The 19,089-nt window shown below is 48.9% G+C and overlaps 1 protein-coding gene across 1 annotated transcript in view; it reads left to right on the top strand.

Moving 5' to 3' along the window:
* Positions 1-19,089, top strand: part of ACOX2 (acyl-CoA oxidase 2) — a 235,665-nt gene that overhangs the window by 144,818 nt on the left and 71,758 nt on the right. Inside the window, exon 6 of the mRNA XM_063940885.1 lies at positions 2,216-2,331. Within this exon, the coding sequence (XP_063796955.1) occupies positions 2,216-2,331 (116 nt within the window). The remainder of the gene's footprint in view (positions 1-2,215; positions 2,332-19,089) is intronic.

Raw genomic sequence — 19,089 nt, 5'->3', positions numbered from 1 at the left:
GTTTGGTTTTCAAAAACGTGGCTGGCCTGCTCACAAGCAGACGTTGGCCAGATGGATTAGAATGGTGATTGCAGATGCTTATGTGAAGGCTGGTCTGTCAGCTCCTGCTCACATTACGGCCCATTCTACTCGGTCTGTTGGACCTTCTTGGCGGCTCACTGTGGGGCGACCCTTGAACAGTTGTGCAAGGCGACTACGTGGTCCTCAGTGAACACGTTCATAAGGTTCTATGCTTTCGATACTGCCGCTTCCCAGGATGCTTCCTTTGGACACCGGGTTCTTGTGCCCGCTACAGTGCATCCCCTCCCATAAGGAACTGCTTTAGGACATCCCCATTGTCCATCCTTGTGGAGCCCAGTGTACCCCGCAGCAGAAAACGAGATTTATGGTAAGAACTTACCTTTGTTAAATCTCTTTCTGCGAGGTACACTGGGCTCCACAAGGTGCCCACCCTGACGCACTTAGCTTCTTTGGGTTGGTATGGCATTAGCCGCTGACACTTCTCCTGTCATGAGACTGTGGTGTTTGTGGCTACTAACTGTTGTCTCTTTTACTGCTACTGCATTGGTCTGGTTAACTAAATACTGAGCTCCTGTGCAGGGAGGCGGGGTTATAGAGGAGGCGGCGCTGTGCATCTTGGGAACAGTCAAAGCTTTTGAGCCTGTTGGTGCCCTTGGATCAAGATCCTACTCTACACCCCATTGTCCATCCTTGTGGAGCCCAGTGTACTGCAGAAAGGGATTTAACAAAGGTAAGTACTTACCATAAATCTCATTTTTTCTAGTATTTTGTACCCATCATACACTGGCTAGTTGTTGTGCCTGGTGTTGCAGGGTTTTTTTTTCACTGTCATCTCTGTCCCCATCATCACCCCCTCCCATTGGTGGCGTGAGGTGGATGCGAGTGGGAGTTGGGTGTACTAACTGCAGACGTTGAGGGAGAAGGCAGAAGTGAGGCTGTGTCTGGAAGTCTGCAAGATCTGTGAGGGGAGGGAGGGGGCCTCTCGGCAGCTAGGCACACGCTTGGCAACTTTTTTTGGCAAGTAACAAATAACTACTGTGTGATTAGGTCAAACACCATGTTGCAGAACCTATAAATATATGAACATTCGAACATTTAAATGTGTAAACATTTGTGACATTCATATATGAATTATAAACGAACCAAAACAGTGGAAGTACACTAACACCCTTTTCAGACCGCTTAATTTGAGTCAGACCTGGGATTTCTGCATGGGTCTTTCAGACAGGTGGCCTGATCTGGCAATACTCCGGGTTGGTGAAGTCACCGCCAACGCATGCGGAGGTGGCACTTGGAGTTTAGATGATCTCCAAGCGCCACCTCTTCCTATGGAGTGACGGGGTCCCTGGTCACATCATCCCGGCTTACCCGTTCACACCACACCCTGAGCCGGGTTGAACATGTGTTCAACCTTGATCGCTACCCGAGTTGAAATACCGGGTCACTCGACCCAGATGATTTCAGCTGGCCCCGTTCTGAAGAGGTATTAATGTGAAAGTTGAACCTGAGACTAGAAACTAGCACTTTTATTTAAGGTTTATTCAGACTGCTGAAATGCCCCTGTTATACCAGACTAATACCCCACTGGATCCTTTCCTTATCCCAAGCCTGCGGGCACCAGTATTTACCTGATCTATACAGACCACCAGGGGTATTAATGTACTCTACATCAATCATTTTCTATTAAAAGTCACACACTGCCCCATTCTCTGAATTTTGTGTTACTTAAAAGGGAACTTTCATCTACATGGCTATCATTTCCCAGTGGAACTAATCCCACTATATGATACGTTGTATAACCAAGTAAAGAAACACATTGCACATTGCCTGCAGCAATATTTTCTTTTCATTATAATACAGTTTATCGATAGATAGATAGATAGATAGATAGATAGATAGATAGATAGATAGATAGATAGATAGATAATATGCACACAGCGCTATTTTCTTTTTCCTCTTTGTTTATTTTTTGGCTTGCAACCATCAAACAGCAGCTCGGTCCATACTAATGTACACATTCTTTCATTTTATTATATCCTATTTGTATAGGTTCATTTCCAGGACTTAATGATAGGTTTTAAGTTTTATTATTTTAAGTGTTTAAGATAATTGTGTGTAATACCGTCTGGTGTTGTGTTTTATTACATTAAAATATACGATATTCAAACACTCAGGTTGTTCCATCTCTTTTCAGGAATAACTGTCGGGGACATTGGACCCAAGATGGCTTTTGAGCACATTGACAATGGATACCTCATGATGAGAAGTATTCGTATCCCTAAGGAAAACATGCTAAGCAGATACTGTGAGGTTAGGCACTGCTACATGATTGCTTGTTATACGTCCTGTGAGTTCACCTGATAGATATAATTGTTTATCTCAAACAACACTGTAGCAAGAAAGGGGCAAAAGAAAACAGGCCTATTACTTTGTAGCATGTGTTGGGTTATTATTTATTAACAGTTATTTATATAGCGCACACATATCCTGCACCACTTTGTCTGTGTGTAGACGGAGAGTGATGCGCCCTGTTGAGAAACAAGCGTGAGTGCTCAAACATCTCAAGGCTTATTTATGCTGCATTCAGATCGCAAATGCCGGATCCTACCCGGTAAGAGAAACGTGTACTTACCGGGTGGGATCCGGCATTTGCGCTCCGTTGCTGGCTTTCCGACCCGGCAATATACCGGGTCGGTTGCCATAGCAGCGGAGGGCGCAGCAGCAGCAGGGGCGGGGGTGGAGGCGGCGCCGGGAGATGAGCTCATCTCCTGCGCAACCTCTGCCTATGCTGTGAATGGGAGCCGTGTCGCATCGGAACGGCTCCCATTCACACTGCGCCTGACACGGTAATCAACTCGGTAATAACCCTTCTTTTTTACCGGGTTGAATTACCGGGTCAGGCGACCCGCTAAATCTGAAAAGGACCTTTCATATCGCACACTGACCCGTTTCGACACGGCAATATGCTGTGTCGATACCGGGTTTTTAGTGCGATGTGAAAGGGGCATTAGTAACATAATGCAAAAAGCAGTAGCTGCAACATGCAGTAACTGCTAGCAATGATCTGGTATCTGATTTTAGTAGTCTATTGTAGTTGGCAAATGAAAGACAATATTTGATTATCGTGGCTACATCTTACCGTGGTCGCGCCTTGTTAGGCCCGACTGCATGTACATCTGGAGCGCGCGTCTTAGATGCACACGCACCCTATTCGCATGAATGGGAGTGGCAAATGCCACAGCTAGGCGTGGCTAGACACACCGAGAGTGCTCGTTTAGTGCAGATGTAGCCACGGTGAACATGGCTACATCAGTATGTGTTACTGCAGACCTAGGTTAGATTTTCTTATGGTGCCCCATCCCCTTAACTGGGTATCTGGGTATGCTCAGAAAAGTAGTATTTGCCGAGGCTTCTACATTTCCTTAGAGCGAAAGACGGTGAGCTTTATTGATTTGCTGGCATGGAACTGGCTGAGCCAATAGCAAATGGCTGCAATGTGTCAGGATTTGGTGCTCCAGCTGTGGGGAGGGGACAATAAGAAAATCTACTCCTGTGGCTTGGAGTTTTAACTGGACAGATTGAGTAAATGTAGCAAAAACAGAAAGGAAGGTAGGCGCACTGGTATGGTCACCAAGTTAGCAAGTGACAAATTGATTATAAACCGGAATAATAATAATAATGAATATATCATTAGATATTATTAGATATTAAATATAAATATCAATCTTATCATATTATACAAGGGACAAAAAAGAGCCTCATCATAATGCCGGTGGTGCTCCTAAGAGTTAGTGCAAAATATGAAACAGTAGAGACACAAAGAAAACTCTCTTTCTCTTACGTCCTAGAGGATGCTGGGGTCCACATTAGTACCATGGGATATAGACGGGTCCACCAGGAGCCATTGGCACTTTAAGAGTTGGGCTGGCTCCACCCTCTATGCCCCTCCTACTAGACTCAGTTTAGAAAATGTGCCTGGAGGAGCCGGTCACAGCTAGGGGAGCTTTCCTGAGCTTTTCTAGTAAAAGTTATTTTTTTGAGTTTTTTTTTTTTACAGGAGGCTGTTGGCAACAGCCTGCCTGCAGCAAGGGACTAAGGGGGGGGAGCAGTGTCCGCCCTGCGGGGTCTGAGCCACTGACTCCGCTGACTGGACACTGAGCTCCAGAGGGGTCAGATCGGTCTCCGTCACAGGGGACCGCTCGCCCCAGCAGTATGCCGCCAACCCCTTGCAGACGCTGAAGAAGTAGTGAGTGAGTCACCGACCCCCCTAGCAAGCGGGGGGCCGGTGTGAAGATGGCGGCAACGGGGAGGGAGCGCAGTACTAACTTGTGCATGTCACACTTGTGCATGTCACACAAGACAACACAGATACCGATTCTGACACTACAGACGGTGATGGGGATGTGTTGCAGGGGTCCGCATCTCTTGCAAGGGGGGTGCAATTATTGATAGAGGCTATCAGGGATGTGTTAAATGTTCACTGAAAATAAAAAAGCCTCGCTAACCTTCCCTGCATCAAATGAGTTGAATGCTATATTTGAAAAAGCATGGGAAAATCCTAAGAAGTGGTTCCAGATCCCTAAAAGGGTTCAGGTGGCTTTTCCTTTGCCTGAGGAGGATAGGAAAAAGTGGGAAAACCCTCCGATTGTTGACGCATCTGTGCCCAGACTCTCAAAAAAGGTGGTTTTGCATGTTCCAGGATCTACCGCCTTAAAGGAGCCGGCAGATAGAAAAATTGATAACACTCTTAAATCAATGTACACTGCTTCTGGGGCCATATTACGTCCCACTATTGCTAGTGCATGGATTGCAAAAGCAATAGTGAAGTGGTCGGCTACCTTGCTTAAGGATTTGGATACGATGGATAGGGATGACGTTGCATTGTATTTACGCTACATACACGATTCTGCAGGTTTTATAGTAGAATCCATGAAAGACCTGGGTACCATGGCTGCAGGAATTTCTTCCATGTCTGTTTCAGCTCGTCGGGGACTGTGACTGCGCCAGTGGTCGGCCAACGCGGAATCCCTATACAGGTCAGGCTCTCTTTGGGGAAGCTCTAGACATGTGGATATCCACCGCTACAGCGGGTAAGTCTCCGTTTCTTCCCTCAGCAGCACCTGCTCTGAAGAAATCCTTCTCCTCAGCAGCACCGCAGTCCTTTCGGCCTAACAAGCCTAGAAAGGCCAGAACATCCAATACCTTCTTTAGGGGAGGTCGGATTAAGTCCAAGAAACCTGCCGCTGAAGGTTCCCAGGAACAAAAGCCTGCTTTGGGTACGCCAAAGTCCTCTGCATGATGGTGCACTGCCCGCCCGGTGGTGGGGCCAGTGGGAGCGAGACTCGGACTCTTCTGTCATGTCTGGGTATCGTCTGGCCTGGATCCCTGGGTGGTAGATATTGTGTCTCAGGCATACAGGCTGGAATTTCAAAGTCTCCCTCCTCATCACTTTTTCAAGTCGGGCTTACCAACTCTGTTGGAGGACAGCACGGTACTACAAGACGCTGTCCAAAAGCTGGTGGAGGCACAGGTCATTGTGCCAGTGCCACCTCACATGCTGACCAAAGGTTACTATTAGAACCTTTTTGTGGTACCGAAACCAGGTGGTTCGGTCAAGCCCATTCTGAACCTAAAATCATTGAACCCCTTTCTTTCAAGTTCAAGATGGAGTCTCTCAGTGTGGTGATATCAGGTCTGGAAGAGGGGGAATTCCTGGTATCACTGGATATCAAGAATGCATATCTCCACATTCCGATCTGGCTGCTGCATCAGGCTTATCTCCGATTCGCACTGTAGGACTGTCATTTCCAGTTCCAGGCCCTGCCATTCGGCCTCTCCACAGCACCGAGGGTGTTTACCAAGGTAATGGTGGAAATGATGATTCTCCTCCGCAAGCAGGGGGTGAACATCATTCCATATCTGGACGATCTGCTGATAAAGGCTTCGTCCAAGGAGAAGCTTCTGCAGTCCATTGTTCTCACAACACGACTGCTCCAGAGTCACGGTTTAATTCTGAATCCTCCAAAGTCACATTTGGAACCAACGCAGAGGTTGTCATTTCTGCGAATGATCCTGGATAAATCCTTTAAATATTAATGTTTTCTTTGGAAACTGGAAAACGTGTTTGCTTTTAAGATTATATTATACTTTCCTGGTAAATAAGCACAAGTATATCATTTATTTTTCTCTATCCCTTATGATTTATCTGCGGTACCCGCTCACTGGCCATTCGATGCTTTGATTTTTCAAAATATGATAGTGAGAAGCAGCAGTACATGATACTTCTATGAGAGATTTTTCACTTTCCAGATTGTATCTGTATTTGGAGTTCTTGGTGTTTAGAGGGAATCTATTGTTTTTCTCCCCTCCCCTCCTTCCTCCCCTAGTTCTGCTCAGGTTTCTCTTCCCTTTTAGCCGTTCAGTGCTCTCTCATCGGTTTAACCAATAACAGTAAAGGTGGGTACACACTAGTAGATATATCTGCAGATCAATTGATCGGCAGATATATCTATGGACGGATCGGGCAGTGTGCTGTGCATACACACTGCCCGATCCGTTGGGGACTGATGTCATGAACTGGGCGGGCGTGTACACACGCCCGCCCAGTTCAGCTGTCAATCACCACCGGCCGCCGCAGCATGTGTACGGGCGGTCGGCCGACCGCCCCGTACACACACAGCGACGCGCCAATATATCGGTAGATATATTGGCCGTCGGCTGTGCTGCTCGGCCGACGCGATACGTCTGTGAACGACGGAGTTCACAGACGTATCGGCCGTACACACTGGCCGACGGTCCCGCGATATATCGGCCGTTCAAGAGAACGGCCGATATATCGACCAGTGTGTACGGGCCTTAAGATTATCGTCGGCAACCGACAGTAGAAGCACCTACACTTTTTTCTTGGTGATGTTTACACTCGCTCACTCACCATTGGATGTTCAAGTGATAAGTGATATATGATATGATGGTGAGAAGCATCGGTGTAATCCTACCTTAAAGTGTGGCACCAACTTGATATTGCACTCGCTCACTGGCCATTCGATGTTTTAATCATTGGTAGTCTGAAGGTGAGAAGCAGCGGCTTATAATACAATTCTATTTTTCTATTATACCTATCTTTTATCCAGTTCCAGTTTTTGTATGTTATGTGGATGTAATAAGATGCTAAAAACAATATGAAATGTAATCACATTTAACGGACGATGTTACAACAGTATAATATATATTTCTCTGACGTCCTAGTGGATGCTGGGGACTCCGTAAGGACCATGGGGAATAGCGGCTCCGCAAGAGACTGGGCACAGCTAAGAAAGATTTAGGACTACCTGGTGTGCACTGGCTCCTCCCACTATGACCCTCCTCCAGACCTCAGTTAGAATCTTGTGCCCGGCTGAGCTGGATGCACACTAGGGGCTCTCCTGAGCTCCTAGAGAGAAAGTATATTTTAGGTTTTTTATTTTACAGTGAGATCTGCTGGCAACAGACTCACTGCAGCGAGGGACTAAGGGGAGAAGAAGCGAACCTACCTAACTGGTGGTAGCTTGGGCTTCTTAGGCTACTGGACACCATTAGCTCCAGAGGGATCGACCGCATGGAACCGGCCATTGGTGTTCGGTCCCGGAGCCGCGCCGCCGGCCCCCTTACAGAGCCAGAAGCAAGAAGAATCCGGAAAATCGGCGGCAGAAGACATCAGTCTTCACCAAGGTAGCGCACAGCACTGCAGCTGTGCGCCATTGCTCCTCATACACACTTCACACTCCGGTCACTGAGGGTGCAGGGCGCTGGGGGGGGGGGCGCCCTGAGCAGCAATAAAAACACCTTGGCTGGCAAATATATCACAATATATAGCCCCAGAGGCTATATATGTGATAAATACCCCTGCCAGAATCCATAAAAAAGCGGGAGAAAAGTCCGCGAAAAAGGGGCGGAGCTATCTCCCTCAGCACACTGGCGCCATTTTCTCTTCACTGTGCAGCTGGAAGACAGCTCCCCAGGCTCTCCCCTGTAGTTTTCAGGCTCAAAGGGTTAAAAAGAGAGGGGGGGCACTAAATTTAGGCGCAATATTGTTTATACAAGCAGCTATTGGGGGAAAAATCACTCAGTTATAGTGTTAACCCCTGCATTATATAGCGCTCTGGTGTGTGCTGGCATACTCTCTCTCTGTCTCCCCAAAGGACTTTGTGGGGTCCTGTCCTCAGTCAGAGCATTCCCTGTGTGTGTGCTGTGTGTCGGTACGGCTGTGTCGACATGTGGGATGAGGAAGGTTACGTGGAGGTGGAGCAGAGGCCGATAAATGGGATGTCGTCCCCTGTGGGGCCGACACCAGAGTGGATGGATAGGTGGAAGGTATTAACCGACAATGTCAACTCCTTACAAGGCTGGATCACGTAAAACAGCTGTGGGACAGCCGGCTTCTCAGCCCGCGCCTGCCCAGGCGTCTCAAAGGCCATCAGGGGCTCAAAAAAGCGCCCGTTACATCAGATGGCAGACACAGATGTCGACACGGAGTCTGACTCCAGTGTCGACGAGGTTGAGACATATACACAATCCACTAGGAACATCCGTTACATGATCTCGGCAATGAAAAATGTGTTACGCATTTCTGACATGAACCCAAGTACCACATAAAAGGGGTTTTATTTTTGGGGAGAAAAAGCAGCCAGTGTTTTGTTCCCCCATCAGATGAATGAATGAAGTGTGTAAAGTAGCGTGGGTTCCCCCAATAAGAAACTGGTAATTTCTAAAAAGTTACTGATGGCGTACCCTTTCCCGCCAGAGGATAGGTCACATTGGGAGATATCCCTTAGGGTGGATAACGCGCTCACACGTTTGTCAAAAAAGGTGGCACTGCCGTCTTAGGATGCGGCCACCTTGAAGGAGCCTGCTGATAAAAAACAGGAGGCTATCCTGAAGTCTGTATATACACACTCAGGTTATATACTGAGACCTGCAATTGCCTCAGCATAAATAGTGCTGCTGCAGCGTGGTCTGATACCCTGTCAGATAATATTAATACTCTAAGACAGGGATAATAGTTTACTAACATAGAGCATATTAAAGACGTCGTCTTATATATAAAGGATGCACAGAGGGATATTGCCGGCTGGCATCCAGAATAAATGCAATGTCCATTCTGCCAGGAGGGTATTAGAAACCCGGCAGTGGACAGGTGATGCTGCCTATAAAAGGCACATGGAGATTCTGCCTTATAAGGGTGAGGAATTGTTTGGGGATGGTCTCTGGGACCTCGTATCCACAGCAACAGCTGGGAAGAAATTTTTTTTTTACCTCAGGTTTCCTCACAGCCTAAGAAAGCACCGTATTTTTAGGTACAGTCCTTTCGGCTTCAGAAAAGCAAGCGGGTCAAAGGCGCTTCCTTTCTGCACAGAGACAAGGGAAGAAGGAAAAAGCTGCACCAGCAGCCAGTTCCCAGGATCAAAAATCTTCCCCCGCTTCCTCTGAGTCCACCGCTTGACGTTGGGGCTCCACAGGTGGAGACAGGTGCGGTAGGGGCGCGTCTCGGGAACTTCAGGACCAGTGGGTTTGCCCACAGGTGGATCCCTAGGTTCTGCAAATAGTATCACAGGGATACAGGCTGGAGTTCGAGGCGACTCCCCCTCGCCGTTACCTCACCTCAGCCTTGCCTGCTGCCCTCGCAGAAAGGTAGTACTGGCGGCAATTCACAAGCTTCACCTCCAGCAGGTGAAATCAAGGTACCCCTCCTTCAACAAGGCCGGGGTTACTATTCCATAATGTTGTGGTACCGAAACCAGACGGTTCGGTGAGACCCATTCTAAAATTGAAAGCCTTGAACACTTATATACGAAGGTTCAAGTTCGAAATGGAATCGCTCAGGGCGATTATTGCAAGCCTGGAGAATTTCATGGTATCACTGGACATCAAGGATGCTTACCTGCATGTCCCTATTTACCCTCTTCACCAGGAGTACCTCAAAATTGTGGTACAGGATTGTCATTACCAATTCCAGACGTTGCCGTTGGTCTGTCCCCGGCACCGAGGTATTTACCAAGGTAATGGCCGAAATAATTATCCCGTACTTGAAAGATCTCCTTATAAAGGCGAGGTCCAGGGAGCAGTTGTTCGGCGGAGTAGCACTATCTCGGGAAGTGCTACAACAGCACGGCTGGATTCTGAATATCCAAAGTCGCAGCTGGTTCCTACGACGCGTCTACTGTTCCTGAGTATGGTTCTGGACACAGAACAGGATAAAAAAGGTTTTCTCCCGGAGGAGAAGTCCAAGGAGTTGTCGTCTCTAGACAGAGACCTCCTAATACGTATACAGGTGTCGGTGCATCAATGGGAAGGATGGTAGCTTCTTACGAAGAAATTCCATTCGCCAGGTCCCATACAAGGATTTTTCAGTGGGATCTGTTGGACATGTGGTCCGGGTCGCATCTTCAGATGCATCGGCGGATAACCCTGTCTCCAAGGGCCAGGGTGTCGCTGTTGTGGTGGCTGCAGAGTGCTCATCTTCTAGGGGGCCGCAGATTCGGCATACAGGACTGGGTCCTGGTGACCACGGATGCCAGCCTTCGAGGCTGGGGGGCAGTCACACAGGGAAGAAACTTCCAAGACCCCTGCTTCAACACCGGCCGGTGCTGATCCAGTCAGACAACATCACGGCGGTCGCTCATGTAAACGACAGGGCGGCACAAGAAGCAGGATGGCGATGGCAGAAGCCACAAGGATTCTCCGATGGGCGGAAAATCATGTGTTAGCACTGTCAGCAGTGTTCATTCCCGGAGTGGACAACTGAGAAGCAGACTTTCTCAGAAGACACGACCTCCACCCGGGAGAGTGGGGACTTCATCCAGAAGTTTTCCAAATGATTGTACACCGTTGGGAAAGGCCACAGGTGGACATGATGGCGTCCCGCCTCAACTAAAAGTTACAAAGATATTGCGCCAGGTCAAGGACCCTAAGGCGATAGCTGTGGACGCTCTGGTAACACCGTTTGTGTACCAGTCGGTGTATGTGTTCCCTTCTCTGCTTCTCTTACCCAGGGTAATGAGAATAATAAGAAGGAGAGGAGTAAGAACTATACTCATTGTTCCGGGTGGGCCAAGAAGAGCTTGGTAACCAGAACTCCAAGAAATGATCTCAGAGGACCCATGGCCTCTGCCGCTCAGACAGGACCTGCTGCAGCAGGGGGCCTGTCTGTTCCAAGACGTACCGCGGCTGCGTTTGACGGCATGGCGGTTGAACGCCGGATCCTGAAGGAAAAGGGCATTCCGGAGGAAGTTATTCCTACGCTAATTAAAGCTAGGAAAGAAGTGAACGCAAACCATTATCACCGCATATGGCGGAAATATGTTGCGCACTGTGAGGCCAGGAAGGCCCCAAAGGAGAAATTTCAACTAGGTCGATTTCTGCACTTCCTACAGTCAGAGGTGACTATGGGCCTACAATTGGGTTCCATTAAGGTCCAGATTTCGGCTCTGTCGATTTTCTTCCAAAAAGAACTGACTTCACTGCCTGAAGTTCAGACTTTTGTCAAGGGAGTGCTGCATATTCAGCCTCCTTTTGTGCCTCCAGTGGCACCGTGGGACCTCAACGTGGTGTTGGGTTTCCTAAAGTCACATTAGTTTGAGCCACTCAAAACCGTGGATTTAAAATATCTCACGTGGAAAGTGGTCATGCTTTTGGCCTTGGCTTCGGCAAGGCGTATATCAGAATTGGCGGCTTTGTCATGTAAAAGCCCCTATTTGATTTTCCATATGGATAGGGCAGAATTGAGGACTCGTCCCCAGTTTCTTCCTAAGGTGGTATCAGCTTTTCACTTGAACCAACCTATCGTGGTGCCTGCGGCTACTAGGGACTTGGAGGACTCCAAGTTACTGGACGTAGTCAGGGCCTTGAAAATTTATGTTTCCAGGACGGCTGGAGTCAGGAAGACTGACTCGCTATTTATCCTGTATGCACCAAACAAGATGGGTGCTCCTGCTTCAAAGCAGACTATTGCTCGCTGGATTTGTAGCACAATTCAGCTTGCGCATTTTGTGGTTGGCCTGCCGCAGCCTAAATCTGTAAAAGCCTATTCCACAAGGAAAGTGGGCTCTTCTTGGGCGGCTGCCCGAGGGGTCTCGGCTTTACAACTTTGCCGAGCTGCTACTTGGTCAGGGGCAAACACGTTTGCAAAATTCTACAACTTTGATACCCTGGCTGAGGAGGACCTTGGTTCTCTCATTCGGTGCTGCAGAGTCATCCGCACTCTCCCGCCCGTTTGGGAGCTTTGGTATAATCCCCATGGTCCTTACGGAGTCCCCAGCATCCTCTAGGACGTCAGAGAAAATAAGATTTTACTCACCGGTAAATCTATTTCTCGTAGTCCGTAGTGGATGCTGGGCGCCCGTCCCAAGTGCGGACTGTCTGCAATACTTGTATATAGTTATTGTTAACTACAAGGGTTATTGTTGAGCCATCTTTTGAGAGGCTCTGTTGTGTTCATACTGTTAACTGGGTATATTATCACGAGTTATACGGTGTGATTGGTGTGGCTGGTATGAGTCTTACCCGGGATTCAAAATCCTTCCTTATTGTGTCAGCTCTTCCGGGCACAGTATCCTTACTGAAGTCTGGAGGAGGGTCATAGTGGGAGGAGCCAGTGCACACCAGGTAGTCCTAAATCTTTCTTAGCTGTGCCCAGGCTCCTGCGGAGCCGCTATTCCCCATGGTCCTTACGGAGTCCCCAGCATCCACTACGGACTACGAGAAATAGATTTACCGGTGAGTAAAATCTTATTTTTTTACCAAGGGTTTATTATTTGCATTGCATTTGATTTAGGATTTGGATACATAGGTGAAACATTGTTATTATAGTGGCAACATACCACAGAACTTGTGGTTGAGATTTATATGCTGCCATCTGTGAAGTTCATATAAGATTCTTGCAGTTTGATACTATTTGTGCCATCTATTAAGTGGGTTATATAAAGGCATAACATATATATATATATATATATATATATATATATATATATATTTCTGCGGGGTACACTGGGCTCCACAAGTCTGGACAATGGGGTGTAGAGTAGGATCTTGATCCGAGGCACCAACAGACTCAAAGCTTTGACTGTTCCCAGAATGCACAGCGCCGCCTCCTCTATAACCCCGCCTCCCAGCACAGGAGCTCAGTTTTGTCAGTTGGTGCTGCAGTAAGCAGGCACTTAACAGAGGGGCTGCTCCAAGCCTGAGAAAAGCTTTTTATGAGGTAAAAAGTGAAGACGTCAAGGGCAGCAGCGGTGGTAAATGTTTTGTGACATTCACTGCTGCAGCTCCAGCTCTCCCCAGAGGCGCTGCACACTCCCGAGCCCTGGTTGCCGGGAACCTACAGCGGAGGCTCCGGTTTTCTTCATGTTAGACACACACGGCTGGGGCTCTCCAGGATCGCATGGCCGCGCTTTAGGAGGTGGTAAGTGGGTCCAGCTTGCGGGACCCGGTCTTTACTGCGATCCGGGGCGGTCAGTGGGAGGCGGGCCGCGCGCGCTTGCGGTGGACACTGTGGCAGTACAGGCGATCCCACTAGATCACCAGGGCATGGGCGCAGGTCGGGTTTTCTCTCTAAACCACTTCTTATATCGCCCACAGTACCCGGTGGTTTTGCCAGCAAGGGGGATAAGGCTTAGACCTGAAGCCCCTCCCCCAGCCCCAGGGCGCCATTTCACGCAAATGTTCCCGCCCTGGAGCTGCATATCTGTCTTTTCCTCACTCCCAGTCAGTGTCTGGGAGTGAGGGCCATTATCCCTCAGCTCACTGTTCCTGGGACTGCATGGGCAAATACTCCTATGTAAAGCCGCCTGGTTGTCAGCGCTGTGCCTTTACATGACACTTAAGTATTCTTCCTGCCTTTTTAGACAGTGATAGTTAAGAAAGAGTGCATTTAGTCAGGGTTTTATAGTACAATTACCTTTTGATATACATCCAGTTCTTACTGTGTACTGTTATATCTACTGTTATATAGCTGTGTAAGCTAGTCCAGTGCAGTATTATTGTCTGTAATAACCTTTGCATTGTACAAACTGTGACCTTCTGTGTGTGCATTTGATAGCTGAGTGTTATCCATCTCGTGTCTTTCACTCAACTTGCTATCCCTATATTCTATAACCTGAGGGGTTTGGTGCGTCAGGTGTTATCTAATATAGGATTTTCACAAAGATATACTGTATTACGTATTTTTCTCTGTGATTTGGTCACCATATCTCTCCTTTATCTCTGCTAGTGCTGACTACACTGCGCAGGGGTTTGGGTTTGGGATATTGTGCTGCTGATAATTGTACTGTGTTACCTCATACTGCAAGTTATATCATGTCTGCTTCTGAGGGTAACGGTTCTGGGGCGGAACACACTGCTGGTGTTGCTGAAGCCACAGGCACATATGAGGAGAATATAGCAGCTGTGGGCTCTGGTTCTGGGGGCTCCTTGCCCCCCAGTGGGACTGTGGCAACGGAGGCACATACTGACCCATCGTGGGCTGCTTTTTCCACGCTTCTGCATACGCTAGTTCATAAACTAACACCCCCTATTGGGACCCCCAATGCCGGTACAACCGTATGTGGGCCCTGCAGCTAACCCGCCGTGGGCGGACGATTTATCTGCTCAAATAAAGAAGTTGAACCAGTCCTTGACTACTAAAAAGTCTGACCAACGCTCGCCTAAGTCCAAGAGGTCCTCTAAGCGAGCGCTTGTCTCCTCACAATCCACTGCTCGTCTGATGACACCTCGTCTGATGAGGACGGCACTTACACTGACCCCACAGGTTCTGACTCAGATACGGCTGATGGGGAGGGTAGTTCACATGTGGATGTTCCTGACCTTTTGGAGGCTCTTAAGTTAATTCTGCAGATTACGGATGATCCCGAGCCATCCGTGCTTCCTAAGAAACCAGATAGGTTCAAGCGTCAGAAAGTGGTTAAACAGGTTTTACCTCACTCTGATCACCTAGTGGATATACGTCAGGAACCCTGGGAAAACCCGGGTACGAAGTTTGTGCCTCAAAAGAGGATGCTTGCTCGCTATCCCCTCGCGCCAGAGCTGTCTAAGAATTGGGAAACACCTCCTCCAGTGGACTCGCATGTGGCTAGGATGGTGGTTTCCTCAGCTCTACCTGTCACTACCGTCACGGATAAACGTGTGGAGGGTTGTCTAAAAGCGATTTACACCCTCACGGGTGCTGCACAAAGGCCTACTATTGCAGCTTCATGGGCTGCTGAGGCTATTGAAGCATGGGCCTTGGAGTTAGAAGCTGAAATCTCCTCTGACCATGCTAGACAATGCTTGTCATATATTGTCACAGCTTCTCGATATGAGGCGGCTTCTGATGCCGGTATCCTGGCAGCCAAGGCCTCTACTACGTCAGTCCTGGCTCGCCGGATATTGTGGCTGAGATCCTGATCTGTGGATCTGGACTCTAGAAAAACCCTGGAGGTACTCCCTTTCAAGGGAGATATTCTGTTTGGGGAGGACTTAAATAAGATAGTGGCTGACTTGGCTACTACCAAAACTGCCTGTCTACCTAATACCGCTCCTTCTGTGTCGAAGGCTAAAGGTACGTCCTTTCGACCCTTTCGTCCTTCAAAAGGTCAGGCGTACCATAAGCAGGCCCGCACTTCCAAACCTGGTAAGCCGAAGCCCAAAAGAGCCTGGGCTGTCAGTCAGCCAGCTTCCAAGATGATGAGCCTGCCGCATGACGGGGCGGGCCTCCCCCTGGGGGATCCCAGGGTGGGAGGCCGGCTTCTAGGGTATACCCAGGAATGGTTGAAGACCACTTCAGATGCCTGGGTACGGGAAGTCGTCACTCAAGGTTACGCCATTGCCTTCAAAAACCGTCCCCCTCATCGATTTTGCCAGACAGACGTCCCTTTGGACCGGACAAAGGCAAAAACTCTACACTCGGTGGTACAGACCCTCCTGGATACAGGAGTCGTAGTACAGGTGCCTCTTGCTCAGAGGGGCCGGGGGTACTATTCTCTGCTGTTTCTAGTCCCGAAACCGAATGGGTCCTTCCGGCCCATTCTCAACCTCAAGGCATTGAACAGGTTTGTGAAGTTCCGTATGGAAACCCTTCGCTCTATAGTTCTGGCCTTGGAACCTGGGGACTACATGGTCTCCTTGGACATACAGGATGCTTACCTGCATATTCCTATAGCAGTGTCACATCAACAATACCTGAGGTTTGCTATTGGCAACATCCATTACCAGTTTCGGTCGTTACCTTTTTGGTTTAACAACGGCTCCGCGAGTCTTCACCAAAGTTATGACGGTGATGATGGTGGTACTCCGCCGTCAAGGGGTCAGGATACTGCCGTATCTGGACGACTTGTTAATCCTGGCAAATTCCCCAAATCTTCTCCTGTGTCATCTGGATATGATGGTCCAGTTTCTAAAAGCCCACGGGTGGCTCATCAGCTGGAAGAAATCCTCCCTGGTCCCTGCTCAGAGCATGGTGCACCTGGGAGCGCTGTTAGACACTGACAACCAGAGGTTGTTCTTGTCTCAGGAGAAAGTGCTGAAGCTTCAGGACAGGATTTGTTGCTTCCTTTCTCGTCCGCAAGTGTCGATACATTTTGCTATGCAGGTGCTGGGCCTCATGGTGTCAGCATTCGACATGGTGGAGTATGCTCAATTCCATTCTCGCCCCCTCCAGAAGCTGATTCTAGCCAAGTGGGACGGCCTGCCTCACCGGATCAGGTCTCACATGATCTCATTGACTCCGGAGGTCCGTCTGTCGCTGCTCTGGTGGCTCCAGGACCAACAATTGTGCAGGGGCCGTCCCTTCTGGATATCCAACTGGGTCCTGTTGACGACAGATGCCAGTCTAAGAGGTTGGGGCGCAGTGCTGGAGCAGCACTCCTTACAGGGTCGGTGGACCAAGGAGGAATCTCTCCTCTCGATCAACATTCTGCAGTTGCGGGCGGTCTTCAATGCGTTGAACCTGTTCAAGTACAGTCAGACAACGCCACCACAGTGGCTTACATAAATCATCAAGGCGGCACTTGAAGCCGTTTGGCAATGAAGGAAGCCTCACGGATTCTACAGTGGGGAGAACGCCATGTACCGGCAATATCGGCAATATTCATTCCGGGAGTCCTGAATTGGGAAGCGGACTTTCTCAGTCGTCAGGACGTGCATGCCGGCGAGTGGGGCCTCCATCCAGAAGTGTTTCAACTCCTCATGGAAAGGTGGGGTCTTCCAGATGTGGATCTGATGGCGTCTCGACACAGTCACAAGGTTCCGGTCTTCGGAGCAAGGACAAGGGATCCTCAAGCAGCATTCGTGGATGCGCTGGCGGTGCCGTGGAGGTTTCGGCTGCCGTACGTGTTCCCTCCGGTGTCACTCCTGCCCAGGGTAATTCGGAAGTTCAAGCAAGAAAAAGGAAATCTGCTTCTCATAGCTCCGGCATGGCCCAGACGGCACTGGTTCTCAGACCTGCAAGCAGGGGCGGAACTGTGGGAGGCAGTGGAGTCGGCTGTCGCCGGGCTCCTTCCCTGGAGGGGGCACCTCTCCTCCATTGTCTCCCCACTGCCCGCTGATCCATTGCCGCTGCTGCATTATTTTGTCAGATGGAGGAGCAGAGCTGTGTCAGTGACACAGCAGCTGCCTCCTCGTCTCTCCAGGGAGCCGGCACTGGCTGCAAATAGGGGAAGCTCCAGCGCACAGCCACTCCCAGGCCCTTCCAATTGACCTGGCCAGGTTAAGCACTCTCTGATTCTCCCTCCATCCAGGGTTAGGTCTAGACTGATAGCACAGGTAGTTATTGGCAGCACCTGCCTCAAGGTGCACTTTGCATGTGTAAGGTGCATGTGGGGGGGTGGGGGTGACAGTGATGACTTTAATAAATGTTGGCAGCACTGTGTTAATGTGTGTGCATGTTTTTAAGTGAGGTGTATGTGTATGTCTGTGTTTTTTTTAAGGAAAGATGTGTGTTTAAGTGAAAGAGACATGTGTGTGTGTGTGTGTGTGTGTGTGTGTGTGTGTGTGTGTGTGTGTGTGTGTGTGTAAGCAAAAGAGGCGTGTGTGTTAAGAGGCATGTGTGTAAGTGAAAGAGGCATGTGTGTATAAGCAAAAGAGGCATGTGTGTATAAGCGAAAGGGCATGTGCGTGTAAGCGAAAGAGGCATGTCTGTGTAAGTGAGAAGCGTGTTTGTAAGTAAAAGAGGCATGTGTAAGCGAGAGGCGTGTGTAAGTGAGAGGCATGTGTGTGTGTGAGAGGCATGTGTGTGTAAGTGAGAGGTGTGCCTAAGTTAAGGAGGTGTGTTTGTGTAAGCGAAAAGGGCATGTGTGTGTAAGTGAAAGAGGCACGTGTGTGTAAGCGAAAAGCGTGTGTGTGAAAGCAAAAGAGGCATATGCGTGTGTTTAAGTAAAAGAGGCATGTGTGTAGTGAGAGGTATGTGTGTGTAAGTGAAATAGGTGTATGTGTGAGTGAAAGAGACGTGCGTGCGTATTTAAGCAGAAGAGGTGTGTGTGTGATTAAGCGAAAGAGGCATGTGTGTGTGTGTAAGTGAAAGTCAAGTTGTTTGTATATATTGTCATACCGTTGCGCCAAAGCATATCCATCAGGACCTGCTGGCAGGTGAGGGAGCACTGTAGAAGTTCTATAAAGGTATGCTGGTGTCTTTTTTATTGTGATGACTAACATTTATCATGCCTCCGGGCGACTGGGGCAAACTTACGCCACTGCCTGCAAGGCCTATCGTCAGAGCGTCCACTTCTACTTCCACAATGCCCAGACCTCCTCGTTCAGGGCCCTTGTGTCTACCAGGACCTAGCCCGGCTATCTTTGACGGCGTGGCTCTTGAAGCTTCCGTCTTGAGGGCTAAGGGTTTTTCTGAAGAGGTCATTAAAACTATGTTGCGGGCCCGGAAACCGGCTTCTGCTCGGATTTACCATAGGGTCTGGCATTCATACTTTGTTTGGTGCGCATCTAACAATTATGACGCTTCCAAGTTTAGTACAGCCAAACTTTTGGCTTTTCTTTAGGCCTGCGTCTGGCCTCCCTCAAGGTTCATATTTCTGCCTTGTCAATGTGGTTTCAGAGAAAAATTGCGAC

The sequence above is a fragment of the Pseudophryne corroboree genome, chromosome 9 (genome assembly GCF_028390025.1).
Source record: "Pseudophryne corroboree isolate aPseCor3 chromosome 9, aPseCor3.hap2, whole genome shotgun sequence".
NCBI classification, from domain to species: domain Eukaryota; kingdom Metazoa; phylum Chordata; class Amphibia; order Anura; family Myobatrachidae; genus Pseudophryne; species Pseudophryne corroboree.
Note: the sequence above shows the minus strand (reverse complement) of the source record. Positions and strands in the feature narration are given on the sequence as shown.